Genomic DNA, 19836 nt, shown 5'->3' with positions numbered 1-19836 from the left:
AATCAAACTAATTTTATTATTGTTTGTGAAATATTGTTTAAAACAATTGCATATGTTTAAAAATAATAAACTTTTATTATTTAAGTTAAAATATATGAACAAAGAAAGTTTTTGCTAATAAAAGTGTTATTTCAAAGGATAGAGTATGTGTTTTTATTTTGCAATAAACAAATTTATTTATTTATATCGAAATGTCATAAAAATTAAAATGTATCAATCATTATCAAAGGTCATTGGAATGCCCAATCAGAGCAACCTATCCGCTGTCCTGCGCGTAGCACCAATAATTAATGTTTATTTAAAAAAATTCCTGACGGCGTGGTATTAAGCGATTTTAATTTTGCAAAATTGGAAATGAAAGGTACAGTACACTTCTATATGCATTTTTTTTTTACGAAAGCTGGATTGCAAAATTTATTTTGCAAAATTTATTGAACCGATCTTAATGAAATTTACAATATTGTTTTACTGTATCATAAAATTTTTCAGGGTGAAATATGAAGGTCCTAAGTCTAGCATAAATGGTTGAAAAACGTAAAATGCGAATACTTGTTTTTGTATGTTTTTTTCACAATTATTGCTATTTTGCAACAAGAGTGACTATTCCTTAAATTTTTAACCAATTCTATATTGTAGAAAATTTAATTACGCAACTTTTATGTTAGTACAACTTTTCTCGGAAATGAATACTTTTAAAGTTATAATCAAAAAACCAAGAAAAAAATCGAATTTTTCCTTAATTTTTTGACATTTTGATTATTTAAACAATGTTTCGGACCTTTTTGAGAGGGAGGATAACTCAAATATTATTATTTGATTTATTTTCAAGCCATTTTTGCAAAAAAAATTGAGTCACCTCTCAACGTCCAAATGTACTAATATTTTTACAGATGCGCCCTGGTCTAGAGAGGCATTCCCCTATTCGCCATCTGGGGTGGCGCCCGATGTAGCGCCTCCCCAGTTATAAGATCTCCTTCTTCTTTCAGTAGCCTTTCCGATTATCGAACGTTGGCAATCATATTACCAATAATAACTTTGTTTACAGCAGCTATAAAGAGATTAACGGTGGTCTCTTGATACCACTCTCGGAGATTTCAGAACCAGGATGTTCTTTGGCCTGAGCCACTTCTTCCGGCGATCTTGCCCTGTATTGTGAGGTGTAGAAGTTTATACCTATCTGGATGTCTCATTACATGGCCGAAATATTGTAACTTCCGAATTTATAAGTTTCTCAGATAGCCAATCGAATCAATGACATAATCACTATGGCGATCTCATCAAATGTAAATTGCGATTTGAATAATCTATAATAAAATATTATTAATCTAAATGTGATAAGTGAAATATGATGCGCAACAAGATATATTTTGCATTTAATTTAAAATGTCAATCATAGCTTTGGCCTAAATTTTTGTTTATTCGTTGCCATGGTCTCGTCTCTCTTTATTTCGGCTAACAACCATGTGCGTATGTTTATGTTCTATTCTAAAATTTTATCATGGAATTGCGAATGTTTCGGATCACTTTCCAATTTATTAGATAAATGTAATGCGACGTTAAACAATGTTTGTATTCGAGTTAACCAGATTGCAATGATTAGGTGGAAAATTTCACTTAATCATTGCATTACATGATTAATATGTATCTATCGTTATTTTATTTTTATCGCATAAAATCAATACATAATAAATTCGGCTTTGCTTTCTACAAATTATCTCTAAAATGGAAGTTTCTGCCAAGATTATAGATTTTTGACTGTGATGATATCTAAAGCTGTTACGAAACGGTAAGTTTTTGTTTTAAAATCTAAAGTTAAGAAGATAATTCGAAAATATCTTTAAAGACTTTTAATCTTACGACTTAATCTTAGGTTTATTTCTTATCACATACTAGATCAGAGGTGGGCAAATACTTTTAAGCGCGGGTCAAAATAAAATTTTCAAAATGTCTCCCGTGCCGGAGTACTACAGGGTGTAACAAAAATACAGGTCATAAATTAAAGTACATATTCTGGGACCAAAAATAGTTCGAATGAACCTAACTTACCTTAGTACAAATATGCACATCAAAAAAGTTACAGCCCTTTGAAGTTACAAAATGAAAATCGATTTTCTCGAATATATCGAAAACTATTAGAGATTTTTTATTGAAAATAGGCATGTGGCATTCTTATGGCATGAACATCTTAAAGTAAAATTAAAGTGAATTTTGTGCACCCCCTAAAAATTTTATGGGGTTTTGTTCCCTTAAACCTCCCCAAACTTTTGTGTACGTGCCAATTAATTTATTATTGTGGTACCATTAGTTAAACTCAATATTTTCAAAACTTTTTTAGCTCTTAGTATTTTTTCGATAAGGCAGTTTTTATCGAGATGCGGCTTCTTTTTTAATACGTTTACATACAAAATTTATGGGGGTTTTGTGCCTTTAAACCCCCCAAATGTTTGTGTACGTTCCAATTAAACTATTACTGTGGTACCATTAGTTAAATACAGTCTTTTTAAAACTTTTTTGCCTCTTTGTATTTTTTAGATAAGGCACCTTTTATCGAGATGTGGCTTCTTTTTTAATATGGTTGAAAATATACCTAAAAATTAAATCATAAATAAATTTTCATATTATTACCAAGTGTCCATAATCATACTTAACCATATACAAATATGTGGTGGATTTGACAAATATTCAAAATATCTCGATAAAAACTGATTTTTCGAAAAAGTACTAAGAGGCAAAAAACTTTTTAAAACATTGTGTTTAACCAATGGTACTATAATAATAATTAAATTGGAACGTATACAAAAGTTTGGGGGGTTTAAAGGAACAAAAGCCCCATAAAATTTTTGAGGGGTTTCCAAATTCCACTATAATTTTTTTTAAGATACTACTGCCATAATAATGCCACATGTCCATCTTCAATAAAAAAGCTCTAATAGTTTTCGATATATTGGGAAAAGTCGATTTTCATTTTGTAACTTCAAAGGGCTGTAACTTTTTTTATGTGCACATTTGTACTAAGGTAAGTTAGGTTCAATCGAACTATTTTTGATCCCAGAATATGTGAATAAATTTATGACCTGTATTTTTGTTACACCCTGTATACCGTGTACCTACGTACGTTGTGCACATGCGAATGTTTTTGGTGGAGTTTTTTGCCTGCCCAAGAAATTTTTTTGGCAAAAATACTATAAGTATCATTTTAAAGCATTTGGCCAAGGAAATATGTGACTGTAAATAACAGATAATAGTAATCATAAATTGTCTTGCTTGGATGTACATGCGAACAATTTGTGCCCAGTAAAATATGTCGCGTAACTTTTAAAGAAATATGGTCCAACTGAGTTGGTTGGTAACCTCTCACTTGAACACAAGTACTTACCTTGTGCAATTTTCGAGCAAGGATGAAATACATTCACATGTGATCTGTAAAATCTTACGACATCAACATCATGTCGACCACTTTTTAATATAGATTGTAACAATAATGTAATTTAGAGGTTTTTATACCTATTGAAGTGTAGTTTCAATTACTTGTACACTGGACATTTACACTGATGATGGTCAGTTTGACCGAAAACGTTTTGTACTTCCACTCCCTTGTGGATAAATTTTAAGGATTTTTAATAAATTCATATGCCTACATACAACAGAAGTGTTTACTTCATTCCACGTTGCAAAAATTAAGTGACTTATAATGAAAAGAATGTCGGTCCCTATTTTTTTCAGCGAAATAGTGATCGGAAGCAACTCTTTAATCACCTCCCTAATTAAAATTAGTCATTGACCTTATTTGGTCTTCTTTATTTATGTATTATTAATAGGTCCTAGAAGTTTGACCGGCTTAGAATGATTAGTTTAAAAAAAATGGAGTTAAAAGCGGTTTGGACAAACAAAATGTTTTTGGTTAACGATCAGCAACACCGCACCCATTGGCAGGATAATATTTTCATATTATTTAAAACTTCGTTGAAAATATGACTAGTGCGCTCGTAACTAATTCTTGTTGCCTCTGCTAATTCTTTCACCTTCACTTTACTGATCAGCTAGAACCATTTCGTGGACTTTCTCAACATTTTTCGGGAGAACTGCATCGGTGAGCCTGGGCCGCCCACTACGTGGTTCATCCAATGTAGATAGATATACGGCCTTTATAAAAAATATATAAATTCACTGAATCAAAATTTGATAGTGTAATCTGAGGGAGCATTAGTCCCATAATATTTATCCAGCTTTTCTTTTGTATCTTTCGCCGTTTTATTTCTTAAATAATAATGTTTAATTAGAGGTCCAAAGACATTTTTGTTGATATGCGTCATTTTTATAAACACTTCATTTTTTTGAAGCTATCAAAAATATGCTAATGGCCGCATCGCGCTAAAATTTGACATTTGTGACTAGAGTTGCACAAGTTTGACTTGAATGTTTGAAATTGACTTGGGTTTGACATAATTTCAAGTCAATCCTTCCGACAAATGATTCAAGTCAAGTCAAACTCGTTAATGGTTACAGGTTTGAAAATTCAAACAATTTGACAAACTAGTTTGAAAGAGTTTGAAACATAATTTATTTAGTAGATATACTTTTTTGTCGAGATATAAATGTTAGTTGCCAATTAAGATAACAAAATTAAAAATACAATGAGTCCCATATGAAAATAACTTAACACGGGAAGCGATTAAGTCAAAATAGAGTCGTAAATTCAAGAAAATTATTAAATTTAAAGGAACAACAAAATATAATTATTTTTGACAGAGTAGTTCAATGAATTTTTTGTGACTTTGCATCAGATGTCCTTTTAAAGAACTAGTTCCATTATTTGTCATTTTATAACGCTGTTCTTTATTTTTACATAATATGCACTTTGCAATTTTCATTGTTTTGCAATCTCCTGCCGCAACATCAAATACATCAGTATATTTCTTTTTCTTAATTAATTTTGCTTCGTCTACAGATTTTTTCTCTTAATTTTTGCAGTAGGAATTCCTTCAAAATTTGACTCAATTTGTTCTGTTACATATTATGAGCCGAAAAAGTTTCAGGTTATCAGGTTCTGACATTATCCCACAAAGCATATACTTCAAAACGAACGTAACAAACAAGCCAAGCATACCTATACTACTTTTAAATATACAGTGAAGAGCGCGCTAATAGGGCTTTTCATCGATTGTCATTTGTTTCGAGCTTCGTCATATATGTTGTATAATCTGTGTATAATCCACAGAGAACGGCAGTTCTCACCAGTGGCGCACAACACCCCTACATGCGACACTATATATACACGAAATTTTCGATTTTCTAAACCTGACTGAATTTAAAATTGGGCCAAATCCCATCTTAAAGTTTAGGAAAAGACTCGTCCATCCATATGTTACCTCTCCATTTTGGTCCAAGGGTGTGGATTTTACGGCCCTTCCCATTTAAATCCTGTTTTTCGTTCTCGTCCCCAAAACTCCCAAAAATTTCAAAATTTTAAGCCCGACCTTTGCGACTTCTGATAGCACAGATCATTACCTTTCCAACGCATGATTAATTTTGAAAATCGGTTATACCATTCAAAAGTTATCGAGCTCAGAAATATGACTCAATTTTTATTTAAAAAATGGAAAATGTTTGTGGATATGTATGTATGTATGTATGTATGTATGTATGTATGTATGTATGTATGTATGTATGTATGTATGTATGTATGTATGTATGTATATGTGTGGAAAAGTTACACCGATCTGAATTTTTTTTCTGTGTTTCAAGAGGGTGTGAGGGTCGATTCAGAACCGGTCTAATTTTAGACTTCTGACTACCCGTAAGTCAGCTAGAGGGCTAGGTAGATACAAAGTAGCATATTTTTTGGGCGTATATATCTTAGGTTCAAGGAAAGACAGGAAAATCGCAAATACACCAAATCAATAGGGTTGAGTTAAGCTTTCAAATGGCGCCTAAGCGATCAAGCTGAGACATACACACTGCTCACCATAGCCAAAAAACTGAAAAATTAAACTTTGAAAATTTTGGTTTTTCGACAATTACTCAAAATTTCAACCTACGAATTGCGCCAATAACTGAGCGTTTGTAGAAGGACTCAGGATGCGTCTAACGGTGTATACCTTATATCTGGGAAAATTCGAATTTTTAAGTTATAGGCTTCATAAGTATGATCAAATCTATTTCTTATGGGAAAAACGGTTTTTCAAGCTCAATAATTCCTGTAACAGTTATTATACTCGATCTTGGATGCATCAGATACCACTTGTCAATACATTTCAAATTCATGTTTAGTGATCAACATCAGGTAAGCCGTTCAGAAGTTATAGAGCTCCAAAAGTATAATTAGTCCAGGAACTGAAATTTTTCACTTCGCAATTTTTACAGAATGGATAGATTTGCTTGAAAATTTGACAATAAGTAGTGGATAGTCCAAGGATCAAAATCTATATGATTGCCGAAAGACGCTTTTACCATGGGATGGTTGCCACCTCATCTCGAGGGTGGAAATTTTTTATTATATTTTGACCGTAAATGCCCTTCCTATTTAGGGTCTCTTTTTCGTTCTGGTCCCCAAAATTCCCAAAAACTTCAAAAATTTAAGTCAGACCTTTGAGGCTTCTAACAGTACTGATCATTACCTTTCCAACGGATGTCTAATTTTGAAAAGCGGTTATACCATTTAAAAGTTATAGAGCTTAGAAATGTGACTCAATTTTTATTTAAAAAATGGAAAATGTTTGTGGATATGTATGTATGTGTGTTTGAAAGTTAAACTGATTTGATATTTTTTCTCTGTGTTTGAAGAGGAGGTCAGGGCCGATTTAGAACCGGTGTAGTTTGTGACTTTTGACCACCCATAAGCCAGCTATAGGACTTGGTATGTACAAAACGGCATATTTTTTGGGGGTATATATATTCGGATCAAGAAGAGGCAGGAGAACCGCAAATACATCAAATCAATAGTGTTGACTTAAGCTTTCAAATGGTGTCTAAGCCGTCAGGATCAGACATACACACGTTTCAGTATAGCCGAAAAACTGAAAAACTAAACTTTGAAAATTTTGGTTTTTCGACAATTACTCAACATTTCAACCTACAAATTGCGCCAATAACTTAGCGTTTTAGAAGGACTCAAGACCAATCAACGGTGTATACCTCATATCCGGGAAAATTCGAATTTTTAGGTTATAGGCTTCATAAGTATGATAAAATCTATTTCATGTGGGAAAAACGGTTTCGCAAGCTCAATAATTCCTGTAATAGCTTCAGTTATCATACTTGACCTTAGATCCATCCGACACTACTGGTCAATACGTTTCAAACTCATGTTTACTGATCAAAATCGGTTAAGCCGTTTGGAGTTATTAAGCTACAAAAGTATAATCCAATTAACGATTATTCCCGAAATAGTTTACTTATGTTAATGTATGTAGTTGTAGTGGTTACGACGCTAAATTTGATCTGGCAACGGGCAATCCGACTTCATTTACCGGCCATCTCAATATTTTTTTTCAATCTATTTCGAATAGAAAAAAATCTAGTGTACATTCGATGGACGCTAGATCATTTGGGAGATAGTGCAACAAAGGTGACCATTTATAAAGCTTGACGTGTAATAGAGGAACATTGCATTCAACTTCATACATTTAATTTATAAATAACTTTGAAAAACTCCTGATACAAGAATAAAAAACCGCTAAACGCCGTAAAAATGAGTGGCGCATAAAATATTCCAGCTACAAAAGATCTGATATGAATATTACGTGGCGCGAAAATGGATTTTCATTTGATGCAAAACAAAATTCTAGTTTTATTTTAAAAGATTTTTCCATAATATTTGCTAAATTTGAAGTAAACGCTCCAAAAAAGAGTTTCAAAATTCAAACTGTATCAAAGTTACTCTTTTGTGGCGCGTTTACTTAAAATTTAGCAAATATTATGGAAAAATCTTTTAAAATAAAACTAGAATTTTGTTTTGCATCAAATGAAATCCATTTTCGCGCCACGTAATATTCATATCAGATCTTTTGTAGCTGGAATATTTTATACGCCACTCATTTTTACGGCGTTTAGCGGTTTTTTATTCTTGTATTAATATACACGGATTATACGACATTTGACACAAGCTCGAAACAAATGACTGGGAATAAAAAGCCCTATAACCAACAAAATAACGCAAAAGATGGAAAACATAATACATTGCGAAACAAAAAGAGATGAAACTTGTGGAGGGGGAAATGATCGTTATAGACGTATAAATTAACATTACATTACATAATTTCCCACCTTTAGACGTATCAGAGGAGACAACTGTCACACACATCTAAAGTGGAAAACTATGCAATGTAATGTTAATTATTTATACATTTATAACGGTAAGTTCCACCTCCACTACTAGTTTAATCTCTTTTTGTTTCGCAATGTATTATTTTTTCCATCTTTTGCGTTATTTTGCCGATTATTAGCACGCTCATCACTGTATTATGAACAACTATTTTCAATGGGAAATAAGCCACAATTTTACCAAAAAATTATTTTATTATCGTTTCGACGCCCAAATCGGGTGTCGTTGTCAAAATACAAAATACTACTAAATTAAACAAAAATGTTGTTGCTTAGTAAAAAATTTTTCTAATAATTTATTTAATCTGACTCATTTATATCGGTAATTCAGACATACGAGTATATTATACATTTTAAAGTAGAAGACTTTAAAATGATATTGCCAATATTTATGAGTTGCGTTCCTGGGACGACTTTACTAAAAGATAGTTCATTTGATTACATGAAATCAACCCAACTCAAGAATATCCGCCACAAAAATCATAGCATATGATCTGTCTTTAAAAAGACAACCAAATGCAACGGTGGCAGTAAAATTCTCGCGCTAGAGACTCCATAGTAATTTTACTAAATTTGTATTTTGATTTGATCCTATAAAAATACCTTTCTTTTAAAAGCATAGTTTACGATTACAACCCATACCACTAGATGGCGCTATTTTGTTTGCTTCCACAAAATTAATAGGAAATGTCAAGAGTTGAATGTATTATCGTCTAATGTATTTGCTATAACTAATTTGCGGAGTCGCAGAGTAAAGGTTCAGACATGTCCAAATATGTAAGTCAAATCAAAACCCGGCACGCTTTCAATTAGAATTGGAAATAAACACGTTGCGCAATATGATATTTAAACTTCAAACTGTTTGAAAAAGTTTGATTTCAAGTCAAACCTTAGATATCGAAATCAAGGCAAGTCAAAACTTTTTTACCAAAAAAGTTTGGTTTTTAAGTCAAAGTCAAGTTTATTGAGTGAAATGAAACTAGTTTGACTTGATTCATCTCTATGTATGCCTAAAAAGGATTAGACTTTCTAGATTTAATGTTTTTTGTGAGATCGCAGCGCACCAATCGGCAAAAGAGGTTACTTATCAGACCACCAGATATCATATTAATTCAATATTTATACATTTAAAAAGTATACGAATATTTGTCGATCGTTTTTGTTAAACTTAATTTGAAAACTAGAACATAATATGTACCTAAACCTTATTATGTAAAATGGATACTAATTCATTTATTCCTTCATTAAATACAGTGTACATAATTTCAGAGCGACTTCGAAATAAAAATGGTCAAAAATTCGTTAAATACCCGTTACATCTAAATATGAGAAAATATACAGGGTATCCCATTTAAAAACTATGTTTTTATGTTTGCTTTGCAACATACAATTATTGAGATACAACTTGCTCCAATTGACTACGCAGGGAAATATTCAAGGAAAAAGAAGCATAGGGAGATATAGAATATCATGGCTGCGCAACCTGAGAGAATGGTACGGATGTACATCAAATGAACTTTTCAGGGCAGCCGTCTCTAAAGTCCGAATAGCTATGATGATTGCCGACCCACGTCGCTGAGATGGCACTTGAAGAAGATATTTGCTTTATCACGTAGTTATTAATTACCCTGTAGAACGCGGCATATTATCCAAGCCAGAATATCATTACCTACATTTTTTTCTAAATACTTTTTTTTCTAAATACATTTTTTCTAAATAAAAACGCAACGCAGAAAATGACCTACATCAATCGGCTCTTCCGATTCACATTTTGGCTCGTTTCCCAAAATAACAACAGTCACAATATAGAGGTCAGTGTCTGGTGTAAAAAATTTGTCTGTTGCTTAACGTGTCTCATTTCGGAATGTCATATCCGAGTGAACCGGTATTATTAATAAATTTGGTATTTTTGAGATGACAAATGCTGTAAAATTCAGTGATGTGCAAAGCAAGTAAGAAATGCAAATTGATTAAAGAATACTTTACACAAACATTTGTTTACAATATGATGCGACAACTTTTTAGAGTCACGGCACATATCAACTTATGTTATGACACGAAAGTAAGGTTTTTTTATTTCTACTAACCTTTAAAATAATACATAATTTACATTTTTAACGGAGCTAATCAGTTTTTTTTTTTTTGTTTTTGCATGACAGCCTAAAAATTGCGCTGTATTTTTTGGTTGACGTTTGGAAACTTTCGCCTTAACCTTTTTTTTTGCTTGTTTTTGGAATTCAACAAGTCCCTCCCGTAAGTTCTTAAAAATCATTCGTTTAATTTACCTTCTGTATCAAGGATAACTTCCCTTGTTGGTCCAGCAGACTTTTATATAAACATACTTCGCTTTTTGACGCATGCCGAACGAACTATTTGTGTTTGTCTTTTAGGTTTTCAAATTCAATACAGTCAATACAAAACCTTGAAAGAAAACTTGATTTATGTGCCCAAATATATAAAGGCATCCGCACGACTGCCATGTACTTGGTTTTTGTTTCCCTATTTTAAGGCACAGTCAACAAATAGAAAGAGTAAAAACATACACCTACCTTGGTACGAACGTCAATAAAAATTGAGACCATTCTCTAGAAATCAAATGTAGTATAGGAAAGCAAGATCTGCATTTCAAAAAATGGCTAAGCTATTCAAATGTCATGATTTATCAATATCCATTAAAATCAGGTTACTACGATGTTATATCTTTCCTATACTGTTGTACGGAGTTGAGTCGTGGACTCTCAGAGACGCCACCTGCAAGAAAATTGAGGCTTTCGAAATATGGCTTTTTAGTTGAATCCTGAAGATATCTAGGCACTTGTAGTGCCTCTCCCGGAAGAAGAAGAAGACCCCTTAATGGTAGCTACATCACCCGAACATGCAGTAATTTGTACCGATTTGGTATTTATCGGGTCCGTTACATTGGTTTTTCTGATGACTATCTTAAGAACTAATTGAACAGCATGTTTGATAGCGTTTCTAGCATCCCTTTATTCTTTAGACTGCTAGAAAAAGCAGACGAAAACACTTAGAAAAATCGATGGTAAGCCACTATGGGACAGAGCTAGAAGTACAGATATACGACGGAGATGCAAGGTGGGTAGAATTTTCTACTTTCATGTCTGTTTTTTTATGCTCTAGCATTTTTTCGAAGCCTCTTCTTTCTTTCTTCTGCATGTACTAGTCGCTTGTACTCGTCATTATAAATTTCCCTACAATTTCTAGTATTTCTTTGTAGTTGGTTGCTCAATAGCAATATCAAAAATTCCACAAGTCCTCTAGAAATACCTCTAGAAGTCTGTCTGTTCATGTCAAATCATGTTTCATCTTTGTTGAGATTCATCAGATAGCGTTAGATTGAAGACAGACTCGCATAGAAAAACGCAGAATTCCTGATCAAACTTGTCAGTTATACATAGTCTAAATGTCTAAAATATGTAGGTGGTATCATATATTGGACATTTAACATCTTGAATAAAATTACTGCGATAATGTTAAACTATAATAATTGAAAACGCTGATTGATTTCTCCCAATAAATGCTTAGAATGTTACATGTTTGTAGTTGTATCTTTCTTTTACATATCTTAGTACATAATATATAATACTCTGTTTCTTTTCAGAGCTTGGTAGCGAACTGGAGTACAAACCCGGAATATTTATATAGTAGAGTACAAGAACTAGAGAAATTAATCAGGGATATAAAAGAAGCCATGAGAACGATGATCGAAAAAGACAACATAAACTGTGATACTTTGAAAAAGGTTAGTGAGACATTGGAGAAGTCATTCCTTCGTAACAGTGCTAACTCTTTAGATGCATTTAAACTCGACAGTCCGCAAAAAGATTGCGCTTGCGCTAGCTCACAAACAGACTTTATCGACGAATTTGAGGCGAAGGTGGCTCAACTAGAAGCGAAAAACAAAGACTTGTGCGCTAAATGTGCCGACTTGGAAAATTGTGTCGAGTTATTGCGGAACGAGTACGAGAAATGCGAGGACTATTGGCAGAATAAGGTCGATGAAGAAAGACAAATGTACGAAGCTGAGCAAAAAGTCAATAGCGATAAATTGGCGGATTTAATTATAAAGATGAAAGAGTATGAAGAGCAATTCACCGATCAAGATTTGCCAGATGGTCGACTTCCTACTATAGAAGAGACTTATCATTTAGAAAAACAGTTTACCGATTTGGAAGAAGAGTTTGAAGTGTATAAAGAAGAGAGCGAAACAAAACTGTTACAGAAGGACGAGGAAATAGCGTTTTTGAAAGAAAAATTGACTGAGTTAGCACTGAAACAAGCGAAGGATGTAGCCGTCCAAGTTGAACTAGATACTGAAGAAATTAGAATATTGAACAAAATGCAAAATTTGTCGTGTTATGTAATTGAGAATACTAGTCGATATCCAGAAGAAATGATGCCACCTAGTCCTCAAATCCAAAGTAATGCATCATATATGAATCAGTCGCTGGTCTGGAATCAGCAAGGGAGAAGTGATGAACAATCAGAGAATTGTAAGTCTCTTCCAGTTAGTTGGAGTTTTGATAACAAAACCGAATCGAATGGTCCGTCCACGTCTTGCAGTACCACTAGTTTAGACAAAAACTCTACCCCCTGTACACCTTGTAGGCCTAAGAGAACAAAGAAGTACAACAAAAATATTTATAAGAAAAACGTGCCAGAAAAGGACGACGGGCATCGTGACACAGATCAAAGAACTGGTTCTGGAAGTCAGAACAGTTGTCCGAATTTTGGACCTGAGCAGAAAATAGTCATACCTTTAAGATCTTTCCATAATTTGAATGCTAGGCGGAACTTTTTGGAACAAAGAGTCAGAAGTCTGCAAGTATGTCTTCAACAACAGAAATACTGCCATGAACAAATGATGCAACGTAAGTATGCCTTCTTAGAGATACTAAATATAAGGTTAGAAAGGACACCGCACACATCTTATGAAAAACATATTATCATTTAAGTGCAATAAAATTTACATGAATTGATTTGTCTCGAAATTACAATAATTTCATATCATTGCGGCAACTCTAAATTTTAATTAATAACGGCATAAATAGGGAACTTACATATTTTTTTATTACATAACATTGTTCAGTTTTGTTTAAAAATGAGATTTCCAAAATTTCACGCTTCAAAAACTCATAATAACTTAGAAGTACAAGTTTAAAGTCTTCTATATTTTAAAATAGTTCAAACGGACCGTGACGTCACATAGTTTAACTTTATGGTTATATTTATGGTTATATTTAGGTGTATTCTTTTCTTCTTTTTAGTTTATTGGCCTCCACCTACACACACTCAAAAATGTTTTGCATAATGTAATATTTTCAAAATTATCCACCAAATCTGGTGAAATCTATTTTTTTTAACAAAATACTTTATAATATATAAAATTGTATGTTTTGAAAAAAACAATAAACAAAATTTAAAGGATTAACAATTTATTATTATTATTTATAATATGTATTATAAATATATTTTTTTAAATTTGTACAGATATAGGCACTAATATTTAATATGCCGTATTTCCACCTCTTGCATCAATGCAAGACTGAATGCGATGTCCCATGCTTTCTTATAAGTGTATTAATGTAGTTCTGGCACAGAATAACTAACCATACAGAAGCGAAACTGACTGTTGTGTCCATTGATTGTGTGGGAACCGAAATATTTGACCTTGAGCCCTAGTTACAGAATGGAACTTGATGTTCTAAGGAATAGACCAATTCAAATGATGTAATATTTTTGACAAGTAGTTATTAATTAATTTTGAAATATAAAATTTAACTATAAAATATAAATAAACTATAAAATAAAACATATATAAATATAAAATTTAACTAAAAACAACTGTCACTGTCAGTCTAAAAGTGAGGTTATACCAGTTACGTTGACACATGAGCATGAAAATTATGTTACCATTTTGGGCCTGAGTTTCGCTTCTGTATGGTTAGTTATTCTGTGGTTCTGGTCCATGGTGCCCCATTCTTCAATCGCTGCTATTCTAAGGTCTTTGGGGTGGCTGCCGGGACTGAATTTTTCTTTTGAGCATATCCCATCCGTGTTCAATGGGATTGAGCTCAGGTGAGCAAGGTATCCATTGTAATCTGACGATATCTTTTGTCTCTAAAAAATCTGTCACATGTCTCGTACGATGGGGAAGCGCATTGTCGTCCATAAAAATAAATTCTGGACTAACAGCTCCTCGTCACAAGCGTACAATAGGCCTAAGAATGGTATCAATATAAATTTGTCCATTCATGTTACCAACAATAGGAATTAAAGGAGTTTTATTATTTAGCATGATGCCGCCCCAAAACATTATGGAGCCACCTTGATATGGGACTCTTTGAACAGCTTGGTTAAGTCTATCCTGTCGATTTGGGTTCCTCCAAATCCTAATTCGGCGATTATCCGACAAAAGGCTAATTTTGGTTTCATCAGAAAATAACACGTTTCTCCATCTGTTGTCATGCCATTGTAAATGTTCATTGGCCCATTCCAGTCGAGTCCTTTTCTGCTCTAACGTAAGCTTTGGTACAAACAATGGTCTTCTTGTAAATAAATTCGCCGAATGTAACCTGTTTCTAATAGTCTGGAGCCTGGTTATGAGCTTGCTGGAGCTCTCTTCTAATAGCTGGGACAGTCATGTCATAGAGGGGTTTCTTCGGGCAGTTAACGTTAAAAAGCGTTCTTGGACATTGGTAGTAATTCTGGGTCCTCCGCTTTTTAGACGATCGCTAACAGAATTCGTCTCTCGATATTTTTCCACAATCCGAGACACATCACTCTGATTAACTCCAACCCGGACAGCAACGTCGACTTGTGTGTGGCCTTCCTCAATCAAAGTAACGGGTCTAGCTCTGTTGAACTCAGATATCACTTGTCTATTCAAATTGTTCACTACAAAGTGAATAAAACGCAAACCAATTTTTACAAATATCGGTTTTCGAAAACTGATGAACGCAATATGAATACTGAGAATCTTTGCGACGATTAGGAAACAAAAAACAAACAATAAAATACATTATTTTAGTAGACAAAAAAAAATCAGTGCAAAAAATTTCAAATGAGAAACGTTCAGTGGCGTTACAGATAATATGCAAAACATTTTTAAGTGTGTGTACTTGTGTATTTGGCCAGCTCATCGTCACGGAATACGGGAAAAATATTTATATTCTAATGACATTTATCGTATGTCATTGTAATAATATGATACAGTTTTGAATACAGTTTGAAACAGTTTTTGAAGGAAAGAAGGTTTACTATGGAAATAAAAGAAAACACCGCATACGTGTTGTTTAGTGCCATTTTCTACAAGTACAAGTTTTCTATGGATTTAAAATAGTTCAAACGATCAAACGTTTTTTCTACTGACGTTTATAATGTCTAATTTAAAATTATATACAATTATGTTTACTTTGTTGGTGCAGAATGTAAACATATAATCATATGACGTCACGACGCGTTTTGGTCTAGCTACAATAATTTGAATTTAGAATCGTCTTTAGGCGCCAAACGGAACACAAAACAACTTTTTTTATCTTTGATAAATGTTTTAAATTATGTTCGGTTGTGATTTATAACATTTTTCTCGAATTTAAAATTTAAAATTTTTAGAATTTAAAATTTTATTCAAGTTCCCTATTGTAATTAAAGTTTATCGAAATCACATTTTTATTAGTAATTATTAACTATTTAGTAATTATTTTTTTGCAAATTTTGATAAATTGGAAAAATTACTTACTAAAATCACTGGCCAGTTGTGTCTGAGTTTAGCGAACCGACTATATAGACTTTTGCACTTTATTATCTATAAGATAAGACTAAGCCTCTGCCTTAATACCTGCAGAAAGATTTTTGAACTGACAAATCACAAAATCTCTTTTCTCTCTGTAGCTCATTTACATATCCATTTGATTTTAAATTATCTGTATCAATTTACGCCGTTATTAATCAAAATTCAGAGTTGACCCAAGGATATGAATTGATTATAATTTCGAGACGAATTTATTCATGTAAATTTAATTTAATTTGAGTGACATTATATTTTCCATAAGATGTGTGCGGTGGTATTTGGTAGTTTGGCCGTAATATCATTGGTAAGACATTTAGTGGGTATTTCTCCATTTTTTAGTTTCTTATTCCATCAAATTCTTCAAGAGAAATGGGTAGAAAGGTATCTAAATTCAATATAATCAGTACTTGAGTTGGTTTATGTACGTAACATGTGACATAATATGTGTACATAACATTTATGTACATAACAACATGAGATTGCAACGAGGAACTGCACCATTCTCGAGATTATGTTCAACTGAAAGCAACAAACTGGACTTAATACTTTACAATAAATTGGATCAACTGTTTAAAGACAAAAATATAAAAAATATGAATAGTGTTTAAATTTTATTATCTTTTTTAATTATAATTTCTAAATTGGATATTTTATCTAAATAGCCAGTTCTGAGGATTGCATTGAAAAAAATGCTGTAGGTATCTGTGAGTTTTTATTGTACACTTTTGTAATACCTTGCCAGTTACCATTTCGAACCCTGGTGCTTTTGTCAGTTTTGTCCTGCCTACACCATACTTCTACAGACTATAGCAGGATAAGATGGTAAAATCTGTACTCGGCATCTACATATTTAGTTACCCCTTTAGCCAAATTTTTAGCTCCCTAGGTAGCCCCAGGGGTCTCCTATCGCCAAAAATGAGTTTTTTTCGAAAAAAAAATTCCTGAGCGATGCTTTGCTTTAAAAATCTGAAAAATATCATGAACATACATAGTCATGCCCAAAAACACTCTGATTTTTTTTCAGATTTTTTGGAGAAGAAATATTTGAAATTTTCAAAGAATATTTAGGTTAACGGGTAATTTTTTGGCAAACTTGTAAATTAGTATTTTTCATGTATGTATATTTTTTCGTTCTTTTGAATGCCATTTGAATTCGCCATTTTCTCTCTGGGCATCCTCAAAATTCGAAAATAAAAATTTTTCCCCGTGCTTTTAGCACATAAACTCAAACTCATAGGCTATTGATTGTTCAAAATAAGAGACCTAAAAGGAACTACAACTTTAACGTGGTTTTATTGTTTCGTATGGTCAAGGGACCTCGTATATATGAAAAAAAACCTCGAAATGCTACCATTTAAAATGGTGCGTTTTTGAGAAAGGAGCGAGTTAGTCCCTAGGAACAGGCTGCATTAGGGTGAGTTCTATGCACTTTTGGAACAAACACGTCTACAGAAAAATTGTTCCAGGGTAAAGGACCCCGCACAAACCTTATGGAAATTAGGTCCCAGTGGATTTCGTTCATATGTACTTTGGAAAAATACTCTTTGAAGCATCCTGATAAAAAGTTCTCATGGGCACAACTCAATCGTATGAAGGATTATCAAGATATAGAGGCCCAAACTCGGAAAATTATAAGATTTACGGGGTATTCAAATTCCGTGAGTTACTGATTATTTGGCAACATGTAGAAGTTTGGATCAAGGAAAAGTACTAGTAGTCTAGGATTTTTTCCTGGCTATCTAATGGCGACCTTTACTTTGACCTTAACCTTCAACGGACGTCATCTTCTAGAGTTTCGAGGGTTTTAGGCATTAAATTGATATAAACAGATTACTCATTGGTTTTTGGGATCGCAAAACACGAATATGCCATAAGAATTGACCTCCGGATGACGTGGTGGCCAGGGCCACTGCAAGGGACGTCATCTTCTAGAGTTTCGATGGTTTTCGGCATTTAATTTATGCAAATGAATTACTGGAGGGTTTTTGAGGTCGCTATACACGAATATGCCACCAGAACCGACTCCCGGAGCACCTGGTTTCCAAGGTCAATGAAAGGGGCTCCTGGAGTTTCGAGGGTCTTTGGTACTATTGATGCAAACGAATTTCTCATAACTTTTTGGAGTTGCTGAACACGAATACCCCATCAGAACAGACATTGGAGTACCTGTTGCCTAAGGCACGTCACGCTTTGGAAATTCGAGAGCTTTCGGTACTAAATTAATGTAAACTGATTACTCACAGGTTTTTGGGGCTGCAGAACGTGAATACGCCATCAGATCCGACCCACATAGCACCTGGTGCCTAAGGCAGGTCTTCTTCTGGAGTTTCGACAGTATGCATGTTCGGTAGTATGCATGTTCGGTAACCCCCAAAAACCTAAGAGTAATCCATTTGCTTCCTCCAAAACTCCAGAAGATAACCTGTCTTAGGCACCAGGTGCTCCTGTGTCTGAGCTGATCACGTATTCGTGTTCAGCAACCCCAAAAACCTATAACTAATCCGTTTACATTATTGTAGTACCAAAAACCCTCGAAACTCCAGGAGCCCCTTTCATTGATCTTGGAAATCAGGTGCTCCGGGAGTCGGTTCTGGTGGCATATTCGTGTATAGCGAACTCAAAAAACCCTCCAGTAATTCATTTGCTTCAATTAAATGCCGAAAACCATCGAAACTCTAGAAGATGACGACCCTTGCAGAGGCCCTGGCCACCAAGTCATCCGGAGGGCAATTCTGATGGCATATTCGCGTTTAGCGATCCCAAAAACCCATGAGTAATCTGTTTATATCAATTGAATGTCGAAAACCCTCGAAACTCTAGAAGATGACGTCCGTTGAAGGTCAAGGTCAAAGTAAAGGTCGCCATTGGATAGCCAGGAAAAAATCCTAGACCACTGGTACTTTTCCTTGATCCAAACTTCTACATGTTGCCAAATAACCAGTAACTCACGGAATTGGAATACCCCGTAAATCTTATAATTTTCCGAGTTTGGGCCTCTAAATCTTGAAAATCCTTCATACGATTGAGTTGTGCCCATGAGAACTTTTTATCAGGATGCTTCAAAGAGTATTTTCCCAAAGTATGAACGAAATCCACTGGGACCTATTTTCCATAAGGTTTGTGCGGGGTCCTTTACCATCGAAAGTCAAAAATATTTTTTTTACAAAAATATATTCAAAAAGACAAAACAAAAACCACGAAAGAAAGCACTTTTGTTTTTTGCCCCATAACTTTTTCCACGGGGATACAGGTGTAGGCATTGCTTCACAGAAAAAAAACTTCTATCCTTCGTCTTTAAAACCACATTTCGTCGAAGTCTTTAGGATTTATAATTTCCGAAATATGATTTTCAAAGTACGCCACTCACTTCATTTTTAGGTCATTTTCCCTATTATTTCGCAAACATTGTTCGGTAACTTTTTTCTACCCAGTTTTAGGTATATGCAATGGTACATTTACTATCAAGAGAAGTCAATTGCCTTTAAAATGGTCTATTATAGAAGGTTGTATGACTATTTTTAGCAGTATATGGTTTTTCATTATACTTTTAACGATTTTTAATGTATTACGATTATTTTTAAATTTCTCATTATAACTTTTTTTCTTCTAGATTTAGGCATATACATTGCTGAATACAAAAGAAATCTTGTTGTTGTTCTGAAGCTATTTTCTTGTGGCATTTTTATAATCAAGTATATTCAAAT

General features: G+C 33.6%; 1 protein-coding gene across 1 annotated transcript in view; it reads left to right on the top strand.

Moving 5' to 3' along the window:
* Positions 1–19836, top strand: part of LOC114328135 (ninein) — a 170777-nt gene that overhangs the window by 124147 nt on the left and 26794 nt on the right. The window contains exon 7 of the mRNA XM_050648310.1: positions 11942–13211. Coding sequence (XP_050504267.1) covers positions 11942–13211 — 1270 coding nt within the window. The remainder of the gene's footprint in view (positions 1–11941; positions 13212–19836) is intronic.

The sequence above is a fragment of the Diabrotica virgifera genome, chromosome 4 (assembly GCF_917563875.1).
Source record: "Diabrotica virgifera virgifera chromosome 4, PGI_DIABVI_V3a".
Taxonomy (NCBI): domain Eukaryota; kingdom Metazoa; phylum Arthropoda; class Insecta; order Coleoptera; family Chrysomelidae; genus Diabrotica; species Diabrotica virgifera.
This window is presented reverse-complemented; position numbering and strand designations above follow the sequence as displayed.